Source organism: Gopherus flavomarginatus, chromosome 6 (assembly GCF_025201925.1).
Source record: "Gopherus flavomarginatus isolate rGopFla2 chromosome 6, rGopFla2.mat.asm, whole genome shotgun sequence".
Taxonomy (NCBI): Eukaryota; Metazoa; Chordata; order Testudines; family Testudinidae; genus Gopherus; species Gopherus flavomarginatus.
Window position 1 is genome coordinate 43468570 of NC_066622.1, and position 18527 is coordinate 43487096.

At 41.7% G+C, this 18527-nt stretch overlaps 1 protein-coding gene across 4 annotated transcripts in view; it reads left to right on the plus strand.

Annotated features, from left to right (window-relative positions):
* SFMBT1 (Scm like with four mbt domains 1) overlaps window positions 1–18527 on the plus strand; it is a 135302-nt gene that overhangs the window by 65055 nt on the left and 51720 nt on the right. For 2 of the 4 annotated variants that reach the window (XR_007774994.1, XM_050957753.1), the window contains exons 2-4: window positions 35–133; window positions 4964–5120; window positions 15471–15565. Coding sequence is in view for 3 of the 4 variants with exons in the window: in XM_050957753.1 (XP_050813710.1) it covers window positions 5093–5120; window positions 15471–15565 (123 nt within the window). In the remaining variant the exon portion in view is untranslated. The remainder of the gene's footprint in view (window positions 1–34; window positions 134–4963; window positions 5121–15470; window positions 15566–18527) is intronic. The other 2 variants (XM_050957754.1, XM_050957756.1) reach the window with 1 other exon arrangement.

Below are 18527 nucleotides of genomic sequence, written 5' to 3' on the forward strand. Positions count from 1 at the left end.
TTTGTTAACTATATGTACTTTTTTACAATTGTAGAAAGTTACACTTCTGTAGAGAGTAAGCTGATATTTGCTGAGGGTCGTTTCTGAATTACCTGAATTTTTAAATCTTGGCACATCTACTTCTTCCCAAAAGGTAACTTATATAAAAAAAAATATTGTACTAGGTTTTTTGGGCGTTGTATCTCAGAACTAGTAGAACACCATCAGACAGTTTTAATTGTCTTATTTCTTTCTTAGCTTAAATGTATGTGTCTTTTTATTATCTGGTAACAACTTCATTCATAGCCGAATGGATATTTGATACAGAAAAGTTGTTTGCGCACAGCTATTTGTACCAATTTAACTGTGTCTAAAACTACTACAAACAGTGTAGACAACTCCTCTCTATGGTTTTGTCTATAGTTTTCAGTTGAGTTGTAACTGAAGTTTAGTTGAGAGCATTGTACAGTATCATCAAGTGGTAAATCTAAACACTCAGCAAATGGTTGTTTCAGGACACACACTCACTTATGAAGTGTCTAGATTCACCTTCAGACTACAGCTGGGCAGAGAAAGTCAATTCATGGAGGATTTTAATACCTCCAAATCTGGGTTTGTTCCAGTTCAGAATGAAAACCGTTTTCAAAATACTCAGTGAAAGGAAATGGTGCCTTCATTCAGAATCAGTCCACGTGGTGGATTACCGCAGAGGCAGACATCCCAGAAACCCTGGTGTCCCTGACTCCAAGGCAGTCTGCCTGACAGGCTGCCCCAGAGCCTACGGCCCTGGGAGAGCTCCCAGTTGAACTGCCAAGGAAACCGACAGACAAGCTGGAAGGAAACAAGGCAAGCTCCAGACAGAAACTTTGTCAAAACAGAACCATCTTCATGAAACATTTTGGTTTAGATAAATTGGCAAATTCTGATGAAAAAATTTGATCTGAAATTTTCCAACCAGTTCTAATTCACAATCATGTTAACTTGATTAGTTGACAATTAACTCATTAAAACCTGTATCAAAAAACCTGTACTCAAAAAAACTATAGCCTAAATAAAGATTCAGTCCCATCCAGACTTAGTTATAATGACAGTCCCATGGAAAATATCTTTTTTTTTTTAAATAGATGTCCAGGGTGCAAACTTCCTGTGATTCATTTTATATATTTTACTAACTCGGGGTTTTCTTATGTGGTAGCACCTTAAAAGTCCTAATTAGTGATTTTCATGATCTTGGTTAAAGTCAGTTTTACTGTTTCCTCTTGATAATCAGTTTCACTTATTTGTGTGGGTCTTTCACCCAGTAGTATAGAAAAAAGGCACATTTAAACAATTTATTGTAAGAATGGTAGGGCTGTCTCTGAGGCACAGACATAGAGTTGCCAACTCTCACAATGTTATGAGTTTTTGTGGGTTTTGGTGTTTTTCCTTAAAGCCCCAGCTTCTGGAGGTATGTGGTTAGGTGAGACTCTTGGCTTTCATTTTAAAAGCAAGTTGCTAGTACTCGTGGTTATAGAGAATCAAGGGCACCCTAAAACTCAAACCAGAGTGCAAATAAAAAGTACCTCTCATTTATTTTTAAAATGTTTTCTGATTTAGAAATCAATTAAGGTTTGGATGCATTTTGGATGCTTGGGTTTTCTTCACAATACTTAATGTACTGCTGGAAATTGCTTGTAGTTGTAGTAGAGGGACATATAAACATTTTTACTTTTTTTTTTATTTTTTTAACATACTATACTTACAAGCTTATTAGTGAAATACTTAATGAGGAAAAAATATATTCTATTTTTCAGTTTATTTTGTGCATTGGCAAAACTGTATAACCAATCTCACTGGTTGATTCCATTACATTTCCTGAGTTACATGAGTGTTTTACTGCATTAGGTGAGTGTTAAGGTTCTGGCTGCTTTATCCAACTTGTATCCTTTTGCTGGGTTTTCAGTATTAATTTTTTTTTTAAACAGTCATTCTTAATGCTGTGTTTTATTTCCTATTTCCTTCTTAGAGGGGGAAAAGGTGACAGCTTGATTCTTCAAATAAATGTAGTTTCATTTGTTTTTGCTATGAGGTAGGCAAGCAGGTCATTCCTTTCTCTGAACCGGTTCGTGAATTGGGCTCCAATGCAGCAAATCGTAGTTAGTTACATGCTTAAATCCTACTCATGTGAGTCTTAAGCTCATTCTTAAGTGCTTTGCTGAAAACTGCAAAGGTTGGTGAGAAAATGATCAAGGTTTGTAGAGAGTGAGCAGCCAGGGCCGGTTCCAGGCACTAGCCTAGCAAGCAAGTGCTTGGGCAGCCAAGAGAGAGGGGAAATTCGGCAGCAGGTTCCTCAGTCCCTCCCAGAGTGAAGGACCAGCTGCCAAATTGCCACCAAAGACTGAAGCGGTGGCAGTAGAGCAGCATATCACGATCACGGCTTTTTTTTTTCCCTTCCCCCTCCCCCCTTATTTTGCTGCTTGGGGCGAAAAAAACCATGGAGCCATCCCTGTTAGGAGCTATAACCCTTGGGAGTTTTTCATATGCAGCAAAATGTGATTCGTTTTGTATATTATACAGTAGTTGAAGCAGTAACTTACTGCATGACATAATACATTTAAATGAAGCTATCCTTACAGTTTCTCCATAAGCAACTCTTGACAGAGTGCAATTAGTAAAGGCAGTGATTTGATGTACAAAAGTCCCTTCAAGTAATTGACTAAGTGGATTTACGCCCACTTATGCCAGTGGGAAACTTGGCCCTTATAATTTTAACATAGGTAAACTAGACAGTGATGTGTTTGGTGGCAGTTTGCATAGTCTGTTCATGCTTCACTGGTGATTATTGAGAGGACTTCAGTTTACCTAGCAAGAAAACACTTCACTCTGTTTACAGGGGAAAATATAATTATCCCTACTGCAACTTGGGTAATTATTGGCTATCTTCCTCCAGGATTTTACATGGAGTGCATTCATGAGGCGGGACAAAAGTTTGTCATGTTTTGACAAGTTTGACACCTCTCTCTTCAGAAATTAGTACTTTATTAGATGGCTTCCCAGTCATTGATAAATATAACAGTAGTACTCTAAGCTTTTGAGAATGGTAATCTAGGCTTTTTATGAAAATGAGTACCCCTGGAAGCACCCTAACAGAAAAATAAAATATATTAACTTTTGTGATGAGGCAAGGCCAGATGGCTACAGTAAAGTACTGAGGAACAGGTATGTTAGCCCCAGGCTAAAAAAATCCCTAGGACCATGGTAACCAAATGGCAGTTGCTCCAGGTTAATCAAGGCACCTTGAGCCAATTAAGATCTTTCTAGAAGGCAGTGGAGATCACCTTCAGCCAATCAAGGCAGGCTAATCAGGGCACCTGGGTTTAAAAAGGAGCCCACTCCAGTCAGGCAGGGAGGAGCTAGAGGAGAAGGAGTGTGTGTGAGGAGCTGGGAGCAAGAGGGCAAGGAGCTGAGACTGAACTGCTGGAGGATTGAGGACACCAGGAGGAAGGTCCTGTGGTGAGGATAAAGAAGGTGTTTGGAGGAGGCCATGGGGAAGTAGCCCAGGGAGTTGCAGCTGTTACAGGAGGCACTATAGACAGCTGTGATCTGCTGGAACCTGGAGTAGAGGGTGGGCCCTGGTCCCCCTCACCACACCCCCCAAATCTCCCAACTCCTGATCAGACGGAGGAGGAGCTGACCCAGACTGTGAGTTCTACAAGAGGGGAAGATCACTGAGGTGAGCAAATCTGCCAATAAGCGCAGGACCCACCAAGGTAAAGGAGGAACTTTGTCACACTTTCCATGCACAGAGCTGAGCAAATCTGTTTCACCAGATCTCTCTCAAATTAATATTTTAAAGTAAAATTTTTTGTGCATCACAAAGTGAAATATAATAGTTAAATGAATTGCTAAAGAAATACCATCAAATATAAAGGAGGATAATAAAATCATTAAAAATGATCTGGTAAAAAAAATACATGAAAAAGCAATTAAGTACTCCATCCTGGTGCATGGAAATGTAACAGTTTTTTAAAATTTGTATAAAAAGGCACAGTATTCAGGTAATAGACAAACATAATTGATTATTGGCAGCAAGATGGCTTTGCTAGTTTGATTTCTGTTGATCCTGTTAAAGTGAGGAAGTGATGGCTCATTGGCTAAGGTCTTTAACAAGTTTTTTTGTTTTAATAACATTGTAGCTCCTAAAGTGACAGAAGACCAGCATTGCCGAATCCCTTGAAGACTCATGAAAGTTGTGTTGCTAAAATGTTCAAAATAAATATCCTTAAAAGGACATATAGCGGGCCAGATTCTGATCTTAGTTACACTGACTTAAGTGGTGTTACTTGTCCATTTTGCTTGTATAGTTGTGATCAGAGGGAGGAAGAATGGTCTTTTGTTAGGGCACTGACCTGGGACATGGGAGAAGACCTGGGTTCAAGTCCCTGATCTGCAACAGACTTTCTGTGTGACTGTGGGTAAGTCACTCACACACTCAGTTTCCTATCAGTAAAATGGGCATTGGCTTGAGTTGGTTGGCAATCTAGATATCAAAGCCAAGAAACTGACAGAAGATGGCCCTGCCTAGCCTTTCCATCGGAAACAGGAGAGGCACTGAGCTGTATTACAGGTGTGATATGTACAGTTTATTAAACAGTTGTAGTTTTAAAAAAAACAAAAAACAAAAAAACTGTGCTGCTAGTTCATATCTCTTGCTCAACCCCATACCATGCTGTCTGGATCTATCACACTCTTGTAATCCATTTGAAGGTGGGTTGGAGATCAGATTTTTTGTATGTGTTATTGCAACAAAAATTCATGATGTCAAACGGGCCTTACTAATGAGAAAAACGAGGACCACTAGCTGAAAAGATGTATTAAAGTGAACAGTTCCCCCTTTATTGTTCCTCAGCAGTAAGCTAAACACTTGTCTTGCATCTGAAAAAAAAGTGATTTAAAAAAAAAAAGCGTTTGAGCTTCTTTTCTTTTTTCTTCTTTTTTTTTTTAGTGTTCTTGCTTGAACTCCCTGGATGTGTGTAGAAGCAGAGGTGAGAAACAGCACATGAGCACCAGACAGTGACAGAGTTGGCTCCCAAAACTTCCTGCTACTGTGCATTACTGCTGGATTGCTGTGGAAATGAATGGAGAACAGCAGCATGATGCAGGTAGTACCACTGATGAACCCAGGGTTAGAGGTTCTCTCTGCACAGCAATGTTACAGCTGAGCTGAATAGGATCAGAAAATGAGTGCAAATGTTTTTAGTAAAACTGCATGACCAAATGTTTGTGTTTAAGGGAGTAGTTTCACATCGCAGTTACTATGGAATAGATTCCAGTTTCCTTGCACATATTCAGTAGTGCCTTACTCCCCAAATAGTACCAAGGAAACAATAGTCTGGCCCTATGTTAATAAATGATATTTTAAAAAGTGAGCTTTTCCTTTATATTGTAAATATGGGCTATTCACATATGTTGCTTTGATTTAGAACAAAGAAGGATCATCTGGGGGTGGGAGAGTGAAAAGGGCAGAGCAATTATTTTAAAAATATTTTGCACACTTAAAGCACACTGCAAATATAAACTAAGTCTCCCGATACCCTCGTGAAGTAATTCAAAATTATATAATGTTTACCTTTATATAAGCTGAACTACAAAAGTTGAGTGATATGCTTCAGTCACTCATTATCCTCCTTCAAACTCCTCCTCAAAACTGCCCTCTGCCATGATGCCTACAAAAAACTTGACAGCAGTTAGGCCACTGGTGTGCTGAAATCATTGCCTATCACACAGACCAATATTGTCTCATTTCTTTGTCTGTCTGTACCCATCTGATGTCTCTTATCTTGTACTTAGGCTGTGTCTACATCAGTGATGCCCAGCCTTATTGCACAGGAGGGCCACACAAACCTAAGCACAACCTTGTATGGGTCAAAGAGATTCTACATATTTTAATAAGATTTAAAGTCACCTGTATTGATAGTGTATTATCTTGCTTTGTATATATATGCATAGCGCTCCCACTTTTAAAAGTGATGGAGTCATAGCCTCTCCCACCCCCTGTTCTGACACCATTGGCCAGGATCATCCTTTTCCTCTCTTTGTACACCACCTGGCACCAATGTCTGGTCCTGGACTAGGGCTTCCAGGAGCTATATTAATACAAATAAAATAAGAGCTTTGGGTAGTCTTTAATCTTGACTTCTAGTCCCATAGTCAAACCACTGGACCAGGTTATCTTCCATGTTTGTCTTTGACTAGTGGAAAAGTACCAAAGAGAATATTTCCCCTCTACCATTGCTATTTGTAGTTTACTATGTTGCTTTAGGAACGTATAATTGCTGTTACTGCTACTGTAGCAATGCAAAAAAAGACTACATACAATGCATGCAAAAATGTTTTTACCTGACCATAAAACATGCTCTCTGAGAAAGTCACAGACAGATAGCGTGCTGCCAACCCTGTTCCCTCCGAAATATTAGATGAGTAAAGAAGAGCAACATAGAAGTGGGGTAAGTGTTATCCAGCATATTCAAACCAGTTTTGCAGTAACAGCCAAAGATTTCTAAAGCACTTGATAAAAAGGTGGTGTGTGTGCAAAAAGGGGAGGGTAAAAATAGTTATCTGGAAAAAATCGTCACAATTGTTAAGGCTGTACAGAGGTTAAAAACCCATGTCTGTGCACCACAGCACACCTTTTTTTTTTTTTTTTTTTTCCAAAATAAAAATCCAGTGTAAGTGTCATTAGCCTCTGCTACTTATGGAGTGTCTGTAAACAGTTCATTGTTTCTTGAACCTTCTCTTTCCATAGATCATTCTCTATGGCTCAATTGCAAATATTCTAAATTCAAGATGTTGGTTGTGATTTTGTCTGAATCACATAGTATTGTTTTGAATACAGTAAGCATGTGAAAATTTCTGACATGAATTTCAAACTGAGTTTCCATGAATACTTTCACATGCAACTTTTTGAAATTCACTTTAAATGAACACTTTTGCTAATATACTAATTATTGGAATGCCCACAAAATAAATATACGAGATGCAAACGTGGTCACATAGTCAAAGCAAATGTATTTAAAATGTAAAGAGATGTTTGTTTATGCATTACTTATCCACCTCTATTTACTGGAGAATTACAACTGTAGTTACTTTTTTTGAAAAATATAAACAGAATATAGTGAATTAATTTCTGTCAGGTCCTTCCTTCAGTCACTTGTTGTAAAAGGCATTTCCACCTTAGTCCTCTCTTCAGAAGTGTTAACAATAGTTAATTGAAAACCTTTACACCCTCCCCCACAAAAAAAGAAATAATAAAACTAACAAGATGTGCTAACTGCAGTAGTTCAATCACACTGTTTTTAGTCTCTCTCTAGTCCCGTGACTGCACTCATAGCACATTGAGTTTGTTTATGAACTGTAGGCTGCTTCAATATAAATATACATGTGACAGAGTTTTATTGAGATTACCCCCTCAGCTTCTCCTTTGACTGATTTTAATTTTTCTTGTGTAAGAGTTTTTTAAGTTACTTTCTCCTTTACCTCTCCTCCTCTAAGATAACTGAAAATAGCCTCTGTGCTGTTTTCTTTCTTACAACGCTTTTCCAGTGGGTAAATGTGGACAATTATCCCATGCCACAGGAGTAAAAGACAATGCCTACTCTTGTCGCTTTGTCTTTCAGCTACCAGAATCCCAACCTGACTTCACTTAATCATGGCCTAACTGATTATATTGATCAAGGAGATTAACTGTAGTTAAAACCAAGTTGAAAAACCTGATTGTTAGAACTTGGTTTCAGACTGAGAGAGTCTGAAGTTAACCTTAATTGCAGATCTTCCACACCATAGTATGATGTACTTAACTGTCTCTGTGTGATAGTCTTCTAACTAAACCACATTAATTATGCATGGAGATTATTGGCAATGAGAATTAACATGGTGCAAAGGTCCACATTTAAAGCAGAGCACCTGTAGTTGAACTCATTCTGTGGGAACACTTGAATGAAACTCTCACATTTCACCACCTTCTTCACATATTAACAGTGTCAGGTGATGGAATTCAATATTCCTATGTTCCTGTCATATCACAGGATGGATAGTCAAAAAGATGGCAGAATTAATGCAGAAACACTTGATGCTGAATACAACACTAATGCAAATAGTTTTGGATAGTAAGTGATATACAGTAGTACTGTTCTGATTTGACACTACTAAGCCACACACATAATTTGGCCTCAAAAAGCTGTCTCTTCCCACTTCTTTTTCTAATTCCTGAAATTTAAGCTCTAAAACCAGTTAGGCACTGCAATGCTGAGCGCAGCTATGCCTAAATACCTTTTTGATTTTTCAGTTTTTCACAGTTGGTATCATCCATTAGTACAAATAAATAAGATTCTATTATATTGTTTGAATTCAAACTGATTAGTACATTAAATAATAAACCCTAAAATGCAAATTGAGTTCAACTAGTCCTATATGCACCAACTGACTAGATCAAAATATTTAATTTAAATGAGGCCCTATTCAGTCATCACGACCTTGCCAGAAAGTAAAAACAGCAACTGAATGCTGACATTTGACTGTTTCCTGTTACCTTAAGCCTTCAGAGTGGGACAGGCTTCATCCAAACTTACTAAATATAGTAGAATCTCAAAGATACTGTGATGGGGCAAGGCCAGATGGCTACAGTAAAGTACTGAGGAACAGGTATGTTAGCCCCAGGCTAAACAAATCCCTAGTACCATGGTAACCAAATGGCAGTTGCTCCAGGTTAATCAAGGCACCTGGGGCCAATTAAGATAGCTACATTGATTAGAACACCTGCAGCCAATCAAGGCAGGCTAATCAGGGCACCTGGGTTTAAAAAGGCGCTCACTCCAGTCAGGTGGGGAGGAGCCAGAGGAGAAGAAGCATGTGTGAGGAGCTGGGAGCAAGAGGCGCAAGGAGCTGAGACTGAGAGGGTGCTATTGGAGGACTGAGGAATTATCAGACAATCAAGCATTATCAGACACCAGGAGGAAGGTCCTGTGGTGAGGATAAAGGAGGTGTTTGGAGGAGGCCATGGGGAAGTAGCCCAGGGAGTTGTAGCTGTCATGCAGCTGTTACAGGAGGCACTATAGACAGCTGCAATCCACAGGGCCCTGGGCTGGAACCTGGAGTAGAGGACGGGCCCGGGTTCCCCCCCGACCTTGCAACTCCTGATCAGACACAGGAGGAATTGACCCAGACTGTGGGTTCCACCAGAAGGGAAGATCACTGAGGTGAGCAAATCTGCCAATAAGCGCAGGACCCACCAAGGCAAAGGAGGAACTTTGTCACAATACGTCCACCAGAGTTGCAGACTGACTAGTCAACTGGATGCTAAGTGGAACCGGAAGTAAGCAATCAAGCAGCAGAAGAGACAAAAGAAAGCAAATACTGTACTGTACCTTGCCTCTTAGAGGTAGGCACATCTGGGCTGCCTGTTACCACCCTCATCCCCACTCCCATGCATGGGACAGTCACTTACAGCTAGGAGGTGAAGATACTGATGCTGCCAGCCCATGGCAGCTGGAGCTGGCTGAGCAGGAGCAGCTGGTTGGGAAGGGGACAAGCGTACAAACTGAGTCCAACCCCTGGGACAGGAGCTGCCATTGCTGAGGAGGGAGCTGCTGGCCTGGAGTGTCAGCTGCTGGAGCTGGAGTCTGAACTGTGCTTTATTTAGTGTTATGAATATTTCATAGTTACAGACAACCTCTATTCCCGAGGTGTCCGTAACACTGAGATTCTACTGTATTTCTGAATTCTCTGAAATTGAATGCAGAAATTAAGACATTTGTTCACTGAATATATTCATGCATAATGTATCTATGGGGGGGGACACAAAATTGTTACCTTTCTCCCCATTTAACATAATGTGGCACTTTAGCATGGGGACATTACTCAGTAAGCTTTTCATGTTTCTTATTCACCCAGTAACAGGAAATTAATTGGAAACTTCAGCACTGTAGAAAGATAGTACATGGGTACAAGGCAGACAGATTTGTCTAGGGTGACCAGACAGCAAGTGTGAAAAATCATGACGGGGTGGGGGTGTAATAGGCGCCTATATAAGACAAAACCCCAAATATCGGGACTGTCCCTATAAAATCGGGACATCTGGTCACCCTAGATTTGTCACATGGTGAACTAGAGTTTAAAGCATTACAACATTGAGACTTTAGTTATAAAAATTGGAGGGAAAGTATTAAACTCACTTCCACAAAAGTGAGAGTAAAAGTTTGTAATTAGGTTCCAAAGTTCATTTTCAGTAATTTTTGTGCTTAATATATATTGCTGAAAATGGTGATTTTATATATATATATATAAGGTAGAAGATGATAGATTCTGGTTTTCTACTGCAGGTGTGATGAGTGAACAGCTCATGCAGCTGTCATAAACAGATAGCTAAGGGTTAATGTCTCTTTCACCTGAAGCACCTGACCAGAGGACCAATCAGAAAACCGGATTTTTTCAACTCTGGGTGGAGGGAAGTTTGTGTCTGAGTCTTTGTCTGTCTGCCTGCTTTCTCTGAGCTTTGGAGAAGCAGTTTCTACTTTCTAGTCTTCTGTTTCTAAGTGTAAGGACAAAGAGATCAGATAGTAAGTTATATGGTTTCTTTTCTTTGGTATTTGCATGAATATAAGTGCTGGAGTGCTTTGATTTGTATTCTTTTTGAATAAGGCTGTTTATTCAATATTCTTTTAAGCAATTGACCCTGTATTGTATCATCTTAATACAGAGAGACCATTTGTATGTATTTTTCTTTCTTTTTATATAAAGCTTTCTTTTAAGACCTGTTGGAGTTTTTCTTTACTTCAGGGAAATTGAGTCTGTACTCACCAGGGAATTGGTGGGAGGAAGAAATCAGGGGAGATCTGTGTGTTGGATTTGCTAGCCTGATTTTGCATTCCCTCTGGGGGAATAGGAAAGTACTTTTTGTTTCCAGGATTGGGAACAGAGAGGGGGAGTCACTCTGTGTAGTTTCACAGAGCTTGTGTCTGTGTATCTCTCCAGGAGCACCTGGAGGGGGGAAGGGAAAAAGGATTATTTCCCTTTGTTGTGAGACTCAAGGGATTTGGGTCTTGGGGTCCCCAGGGAAGGTTTTTCAGAGGGACCAGAGTGCCCCAAAACACTCTAATTTTTTGGGTGGTGGCAGCAAGTACCAGGTCCAAGCTAGTAGCTAAGCTTGGAGGTTTTCATGCTAACCCCCATATTTTGGACGCTAAGGTCCAAATCTGGGACTAAGGTTATGACAGCAGCTTTGAGCAGACAATGTATATTAGCAAAATAAAATAGATATAACTCTCAGTTCCAGTTCATTCAGAACTGTTTCTGACAGCACTGTAATAGTGGCCATATGATACTTAGAAAAGCAGGCAAACACTGCTTCTTTCCTGGAGTTCCTTGTAATAATTAGGTAGCAACATAAACTAATTGACCCTTTCAGCGTGTTAAGTGACCTCTGCCTCTTCTAAGGCGCTTAACTGCCCCTCAGACAGTTATCTGATGATCATCATTGTAGAAGACTTGGTGCTGCAAGCAGCTCAGCAGTGAGTTTAGTGTGGCTGCATATTCTCAAAACCCATCTAGTATTCCCATGTTAAACCACTTTACTTTCAAATGAGCTAATATACTCAAAGCAATCAGTTTGTTTTAGGTCTGTCTTCAAATGGGAGCCATTGCCTACAGAAAGCAACAAAGAGTCCTGTGGCACCTTATAGACTAACAGATGTATTGGAGCATAAGCTTTTGTGGGTGAATACCCACTTCGTCAGACGCATGTGGTGGAAATTTGTCTACAGGTTTCAACCAGTGCCTTCAGAATAAGGACCCATTTGTGACAATCTGGGAAATTCCTGGGTTGTTTTTAATAAATGTTTTGCAAGCTTCTGTTTGGTTATGAAGGGTTACTTGGCTATGTATTTAAATCAAAGGAGGCTGTAAATAAGGAAATTCACAGGCAACCTTCAGGCAACCTCCAGTACACATCTTCCATTCAGATAACAGTGGCTGGGCCATTGAAGGGGAAGAAACTGACTCCAGCCAAGCTAGTTTTACTCTTCCCAAGGCTGTGTGGGATCAAAGGGAATTCTAAACTCTCAAAGACCCTGGGAAAGGGAAGGATTTTGGGTGAGCTGGGAGATGCTTGCCCGGTGTCAATGAAAAGCTGACAGGAAGAAAAAGTCACACAGGGAGACAGACATAGATGCTATGGGCAGATGCCAACTGCTTCCCTCAGCTATTTGTGCTTTGTACCTTTTGAGGGATTAATAAATAATGCTTTTTGTAGATACTATTTCTGTATCACTGTAAACTTATGCTCTCATAACCTCCTTCAGGGAAACTCGTACAGGTACCAAAACTGAGTTGGACCTGTGTTATAATATGCTTGGTAATCGGGTGTAGCCCAGAGCTCCAATCTGAGTAGTTGGGCCCCTTGGTCCCACCCAATATGGGGGTAAGAAGCTAGGCCTGTCACCTAAAGGTTCACCCAGTAACCATGGCCCCATTTCCCCACTGAGTTCATATTCAGTATCTGAGCATTTTGAACTCTAAAGCTTCTCAAGGGCCAATATGAACGGCTTATGATTATTTCCATTATCAAAATTGGATTGAGAGTAGGTTCCTTTGGAGCAGGTATTGCCATTAACAAATAAGTGCAATCAACAAATGAGATGTGCTTTTCTAAATCCCACTTTCTAGCACTGTAGAATACCTACCACTAAAGTGCTTTAAAACAAAGGACCACCCTTTCAACATCTCCCTTAACACTATTATTCAGTTCAGAAAAAATGAACTTCATAGTTAGACTGAAGACTTTGTTATATTCTTTGTGCTTTCCATTTTGGACAAGCCTGTGCCTTTTCATGTTAGAATGATCAAAAATTGCTTAAGAAGTGAATCTGTGTGGGCTTTCAGGGCAGAAAGGTATGATAAGATGATGATGTAAATGGGTTAGATGAGAAGGTTTAAAAGAGCTGAATGTGTGGAAATACTTAGTGCTAAAGAACCTTAATGAGGCCCACCCAGAATTTACCAAACAAGTAATATTTGTCGTAACAACTAGGTACTAAATGATATTTCTTCCTGTGCATTTAGTTTACAAACTAGATGTAAAATTCCCTGATGTTCTTTTAGTTACTTTATAAAAACTGGAGATAGAAAGATCCTGCTTACTGTATTAGTCATCTTGTCATTCCTTTACCAGTGCAGTGTTTGTTACAAGTACTCAAGTGTTTCTTGCCCATTCTGGTTTTAAAATGCCTCTAGCAATGGGGCTTCCCTGCTTCTCTGAAGATGCCGTTCCACGGTCAAACAGACTTCATGACTAGTCAGTGTTTCCTGTGACTCTCATCTTGGATGGTGTATCAAGCCGTACTCCTGAAACCATTCTAATTCCTTTGTTCTCTCTCCTAGGTGTTGACACACTTAAGTTTCCTTGATGCTTCTCCCTCCCCTTAACCCTCTTCAGTCACTGTTTACTCAATCAATATTCATTTCAGTCTTTGAGTTTTTTCTTCAAGACCATTCATCACATATCTTGCTACCTTCTGAATACTCCCTAACTTGATGTCGTTAAGGCTGGATGCATCTAGAATTCTATCTTGTTCTGAGTGCCTGCATCAGTATGAATTCTCCTTTGCCAAAGATGTGAACAGCCTGTACACCAACAAAACATTCCAGATCTTCCCTTGCATGAGGCGTACCACTGTTGTTGTTTGCAGTGTTGTAACTGTTAGATGTTAGAGAGACAAGGTCAGTGAGGTAGTATCTTTTATTGGACCAACTTCTGTTGACAAGAGAGACAAACTCTTGAGCTTACAGAACTCTTCATGTCAGTTCTGTCTAAGCTTGAAAGTTTTTCTCAGAAGTTGGTCTGATAAAAGATATTACCTCACCCACCTTGTGTCTCTGAGTTGTAGCAAACAGTCCAAAGTGAAGGACACTTTTAGTTGAGGGCTTGTCTACACTCAGGAAAATCAAGCTAGATTAACTAATGCTGTGAATTTAAAGTCCCTCTCATATGGAAGTGTAAGTGGCCTTCGTTTGCAAACTCTGCTTGTTGTCTCCCATTTTAGTGCTTCATCTATTCTGGATCCCCAGTCCATGTTACTCTTATCTGAACCCTTCCATGTCTGCTCTTGTTTCCTAGAAAAATTTAGACCATTGGACTAGGGTCACCAATGTGGATCAAAGGTCCAACCACCCAGCAGTCTTTCAAGATCCTGTTAAGTGTTGCAGTGCTGCTTCACTAATGTCCCATGGAACGGGCCTGTAGCCTCCCTGTCACATGAGGGCTTTTGCATGCAGCCCAGAATCAAATTACATGTACATACGTTTTTTTGCAAACTCTCATCTGTTTTTTCTGTCTGTAAACTGTTGTTGGTACTTTAGAAATGTGTAGTAGTTTGAAAGCAGTAATCACAATAGTGCCAGATGTAAATGTAATTCTATAAATCAATGAATATCAATGGTTTGGGTTATTTCCTTCTCCAGGCTCTTTTATGGAGTGAGGCTCCTTTTATGTTCTCGGTGTTTTTATCTAGAGCTTGCCTAAATATGCCCCTTAATTGAAGGAAAGAGTAATTATCATTTTATTATTTGCCCAGCTCCGTTTTAATTTTTCAGTCCATTTGAAAACCTGTTGTCCTTGCTAGTGTTGATAAATGATGCTTTTTTGCCTAAATTCCCAATCACTGATAAAGATGTTGTTCAAAATCAGACGTCACACCAAGCCCTGGAGCATTTCATACTATACTTTACCTGATGGCTTCTGTATCCTTCTCCAGCTAGTTTTCAGTCCATCTCATAGTGCTCATATCAAGGGCGATGGTTGAATCTCTGCCAAATCAGAGTTTGTTGAAGCACCTCATCAGATGCTTTGTAAAGTCCAGTTGCAGAGTGCCTACTGCAGCCTCTTTGCTTATTAGTGTTTGTGATACAAAAATCAAACTTATTTAGAATCCCTTTAATTTTCTCCTGGCATCTGCTCCGTTTGCAAGCTTGCCTAGAAAATTGCTAGCAGATCAGTACGTTTATTAGCTAACTAAATAGGGGAGGAGGGATAGCTCAGTGGTTTGAGCATTGGCCTGCTAAAACTAAGGTTGTGAGTTCAGTCCCTGAGGGGGCCACTTAGGGATCTGGGGCAAAAATCAGTACTTAGTCCTGCTAGTGAAGGCAGGGGGCTGGACTCAATGACCTTTCAGGTTCTATGAGATAGGTATATCTCCACCTTTTACCAGTCCCTCTATAAATCCACACCTGCTCCTACTGATTCCCTTGCAATTTACAAGTTACTTTTCACTGGGCACAGACTTGTCATTTGATCTTTACCATTAATGCATTCACAATAGAAACTGTTAAAAGGTGTTGGATGAAGAGAAACCAAAAATATATTTAGAATTTGGTGGTTATAGCCATAAATCAAGTAACAGACTCTCTCAGGGAGGTACTAATCCATGTCAGATAGTAGACTGACGTTGTTTGTTCTATTCTAGATGCTGGGTCTGGTGTGGAAGAAGCAGAATTCAATTGGGATGAGTATCTAGAAGACACTGGAGCAACTGCAGCCCCCCATGGATCTTTTAAACACGTAAGAACTCTTTGTTTCTCAACTCCTTCCTTCTTCGCCTTTTTTCTTTCCAGTATCGTTAATGTTTAGAGTTTCTTTGAGTTAGCACACCTGAAAAGCTGTCTTGCCAATGGAAGACTTGTTTATCACATACGTTTGAGAGCAGTGGAGAATGGGTTTTTTTGTTGTTGTTGGTATTGTTTTGTTTTGTTTTTTGCTGGTCTTTGGATTTTCCTATCTCCTTGGTTATCAGGAGGTGACCTCATCTCCAGCTGGTAGTAATGGAATGATCTAGAGACTCTTGAGAACTTCAATATTAACTCTGGATCTCAACACCTTCTCTGATAGTGTGATCTGCCCAGTCCCTTTATTTCCCTATGCAGTGTGCCAGTGAATTGTCTTTGCTGTGAGAACGTGCTCTAAGGGAGCTGTATTCTGGGAAATAGGAGCTGCAGTTCTTGGGATGCAAAGTATTTGAAAGTGACCCAGTTGTGTTCCGAAGGGGAAAATTGCATGATGGACTGCAAAGGAATTGGCAGAAAATATTACTAGAATTATGTTCTGTCTTGATTACAGTAAAGAGTCTCTTAGGGCACAGGGCTCAGGGGCGGTGTGGGGTGGGAGGGGATGCCTGGGTTCTCTCCTGACTTCCTGGGTGGTGGTGAGTAAATCATTAACGGCAGATCCCAGGTGTTGGATGTGGTTACATTGTGCCACATCATTGCTGGAATCTGAGGTGTAGAGCCTGTATATCTGGCCCTGGGTGGGACATCAGTGCAGTGTAGAGACTCCTATGCCAGCCACCCCGTGCTGCCTGGACAGAAAAGTTAACTAGCGGAAAGTCCCTTCTTCCCCCCATTCTAGTCCATTATCTGGCTGCAGTTTTGGTCCTTTAGGCATTTCACATAACTTAGGGCATGGCTACACATGCGAATTAGGGCGCATTAAAGCAGCCCAGTGTGCGCTAACTCATGACGCGTTCACACTGGCAAGGCACATAGAGCTCTGTGACTCCGCGGCTAGAGCACTCCTGGTAATCCGCCTTGGCGAGTGGAATAACATTTGATGCGCCACCGCTGGAGCTGTTAATGCTCTCTGATCTGCCTCCAGAAGTGTCCCACAATGCCTGTTCTAGCCACTCTGGTCATCACTTTGAACTCTACTCCCCTGCCCTCAGGTGACCAACTGTCAGACCTGCCCTTTAAATTCTCTGGGAATTTTTGAAAATCCTCTTCCTGTTTGCTCAGCCAGGCGTGGAGCGCTCTCAGCGAATCTTTGTAGATGACCATGCCTCCATGCGCCAGTATAGAGCAATGGCGAGGTGCTGGACCTCATCAGTGTTTGGGGGGAGGAAGCTGTCCAGGACCAGCTGCGCTTCAGCCGTAGGAATTACGATACCTTCGGGAGCATATCAAGGGACATGATGGAAATGGGCCATAACTGGGACACACTGCAGTGCAGGGTTAAAGTGAAGGAGCTGTGGAATTCCTATCGCAAAGCCTGCGAGGCAAACCACCACTCCGGTGCTGCCCCCGTGACCTGCCGTTTCTACAAAGAGCTGGATGCAATATGACCCCACCTCCACTCCGAGTACCACCATGGACACTTCAGAGCCCAGTCCAACAAGGGAGGAGGAGGAGCGAAGTGGGAGCGAGGGTGCTGAGGAGGAAGATACCCTGACATCCCTAGATGCGTGCTGCCAGGAGGAAGGTAGCCAGTTGCGGCAGCTGGTGCTTGGGGAAGGACAAACACCAGAGAAGGTTCCCGGTAAGCAGCTTTTATTCTGGGAACGAAGTTATTCGGTGTGGGCTCTTGGGGCGAGGCAGGATAGGGCTGCATGCATGCCTAGATGCGGAATAGGGCGTTGATGTGCTCTCTCACATCGTGGTAATCAGCCTCAGTGATCTCTTCAAAGGTCTTATCCAGAACTTGGGCAATGCGCTTGCGCAGGTTTCTCAGGAGAGCCACTGTGGTCCTTGTCCCAGTCAGGCTAACATGTCCACGCCACTGTGCTGTGAGGGCCGAGGGGACCATTGCACACAGGCAAACTGCATATGAGCCAGAGTGGAAGCTGCATTGTAGTAGAAGACCCTCCCTTGCTTCCCAGGTCGCCCTCAGCAGTGAGATACCTTCCAGGATGAACTTCTGTGGAAAATGTGGGGACTGTGTTCAGTATAGGGGCTCCCTACAGCTGTTGGCTCTCTCCAAGGCATAGGGTGACCAGACAGCAAGTGTGAAAAATCGGGACAGGAGGTAGGGGGGTAATAGGAGCCTATATAAGAAAAAGACCCAAAAATCAGAATTGTCCCTATAAAATCAGGATATCTGGTCACCCTACCAAGGCACAGAAACCAGAGGACAGTACAGCTGTGAAGCAATCAGTTCCCCTTGACCCTGTGCTTACTCACCATTTTGGGGCTCCTGTGGGTTATGTGCACTCGCTTTGGGATAGGCAAATTATACTATTGTGTAGACTGTGCTTGCCCTTAAGTATGGGGAGGATCACTGCTCTGTCTGGTGTGAACAATGCTGTCTCTCTTAAGTGTTGCATTTTGCCTTTACAGATGCAACTTTGAGATCTGAGCCTTCCGTGTTATCACCAGCTGAAGGACTGCAAAGAAGACATGCTGCATGAAGTAATGCAGCAGTCACTTAATGAGAATCTAAAAGTTCAGGAGTGGAGGCAGAGTGAAGGGAGGATCTGCCAGCAGAATGCGAATCGCAGGCACAAAAGCACGGAGCTCCAGCAGCAAGGCACAGATTGGCTGATAAGCATCATGGAGTGCCAAGTGGACTCGATCCAGGCGCTTGTTGCCATGCAGGCGGAGCACTACTGCGCCTCCCACCCCACCCCCCCGCGACCCTTGTCCCATAACTCTTTCCTTAGTGCCCCCATATCACCTCCAACCCACTTTCTCCAACATCCGAGTTCTTTTCGCCACCAGCTGCCTCCAACATCTGTAACTTCACCAACCAGCCCTGA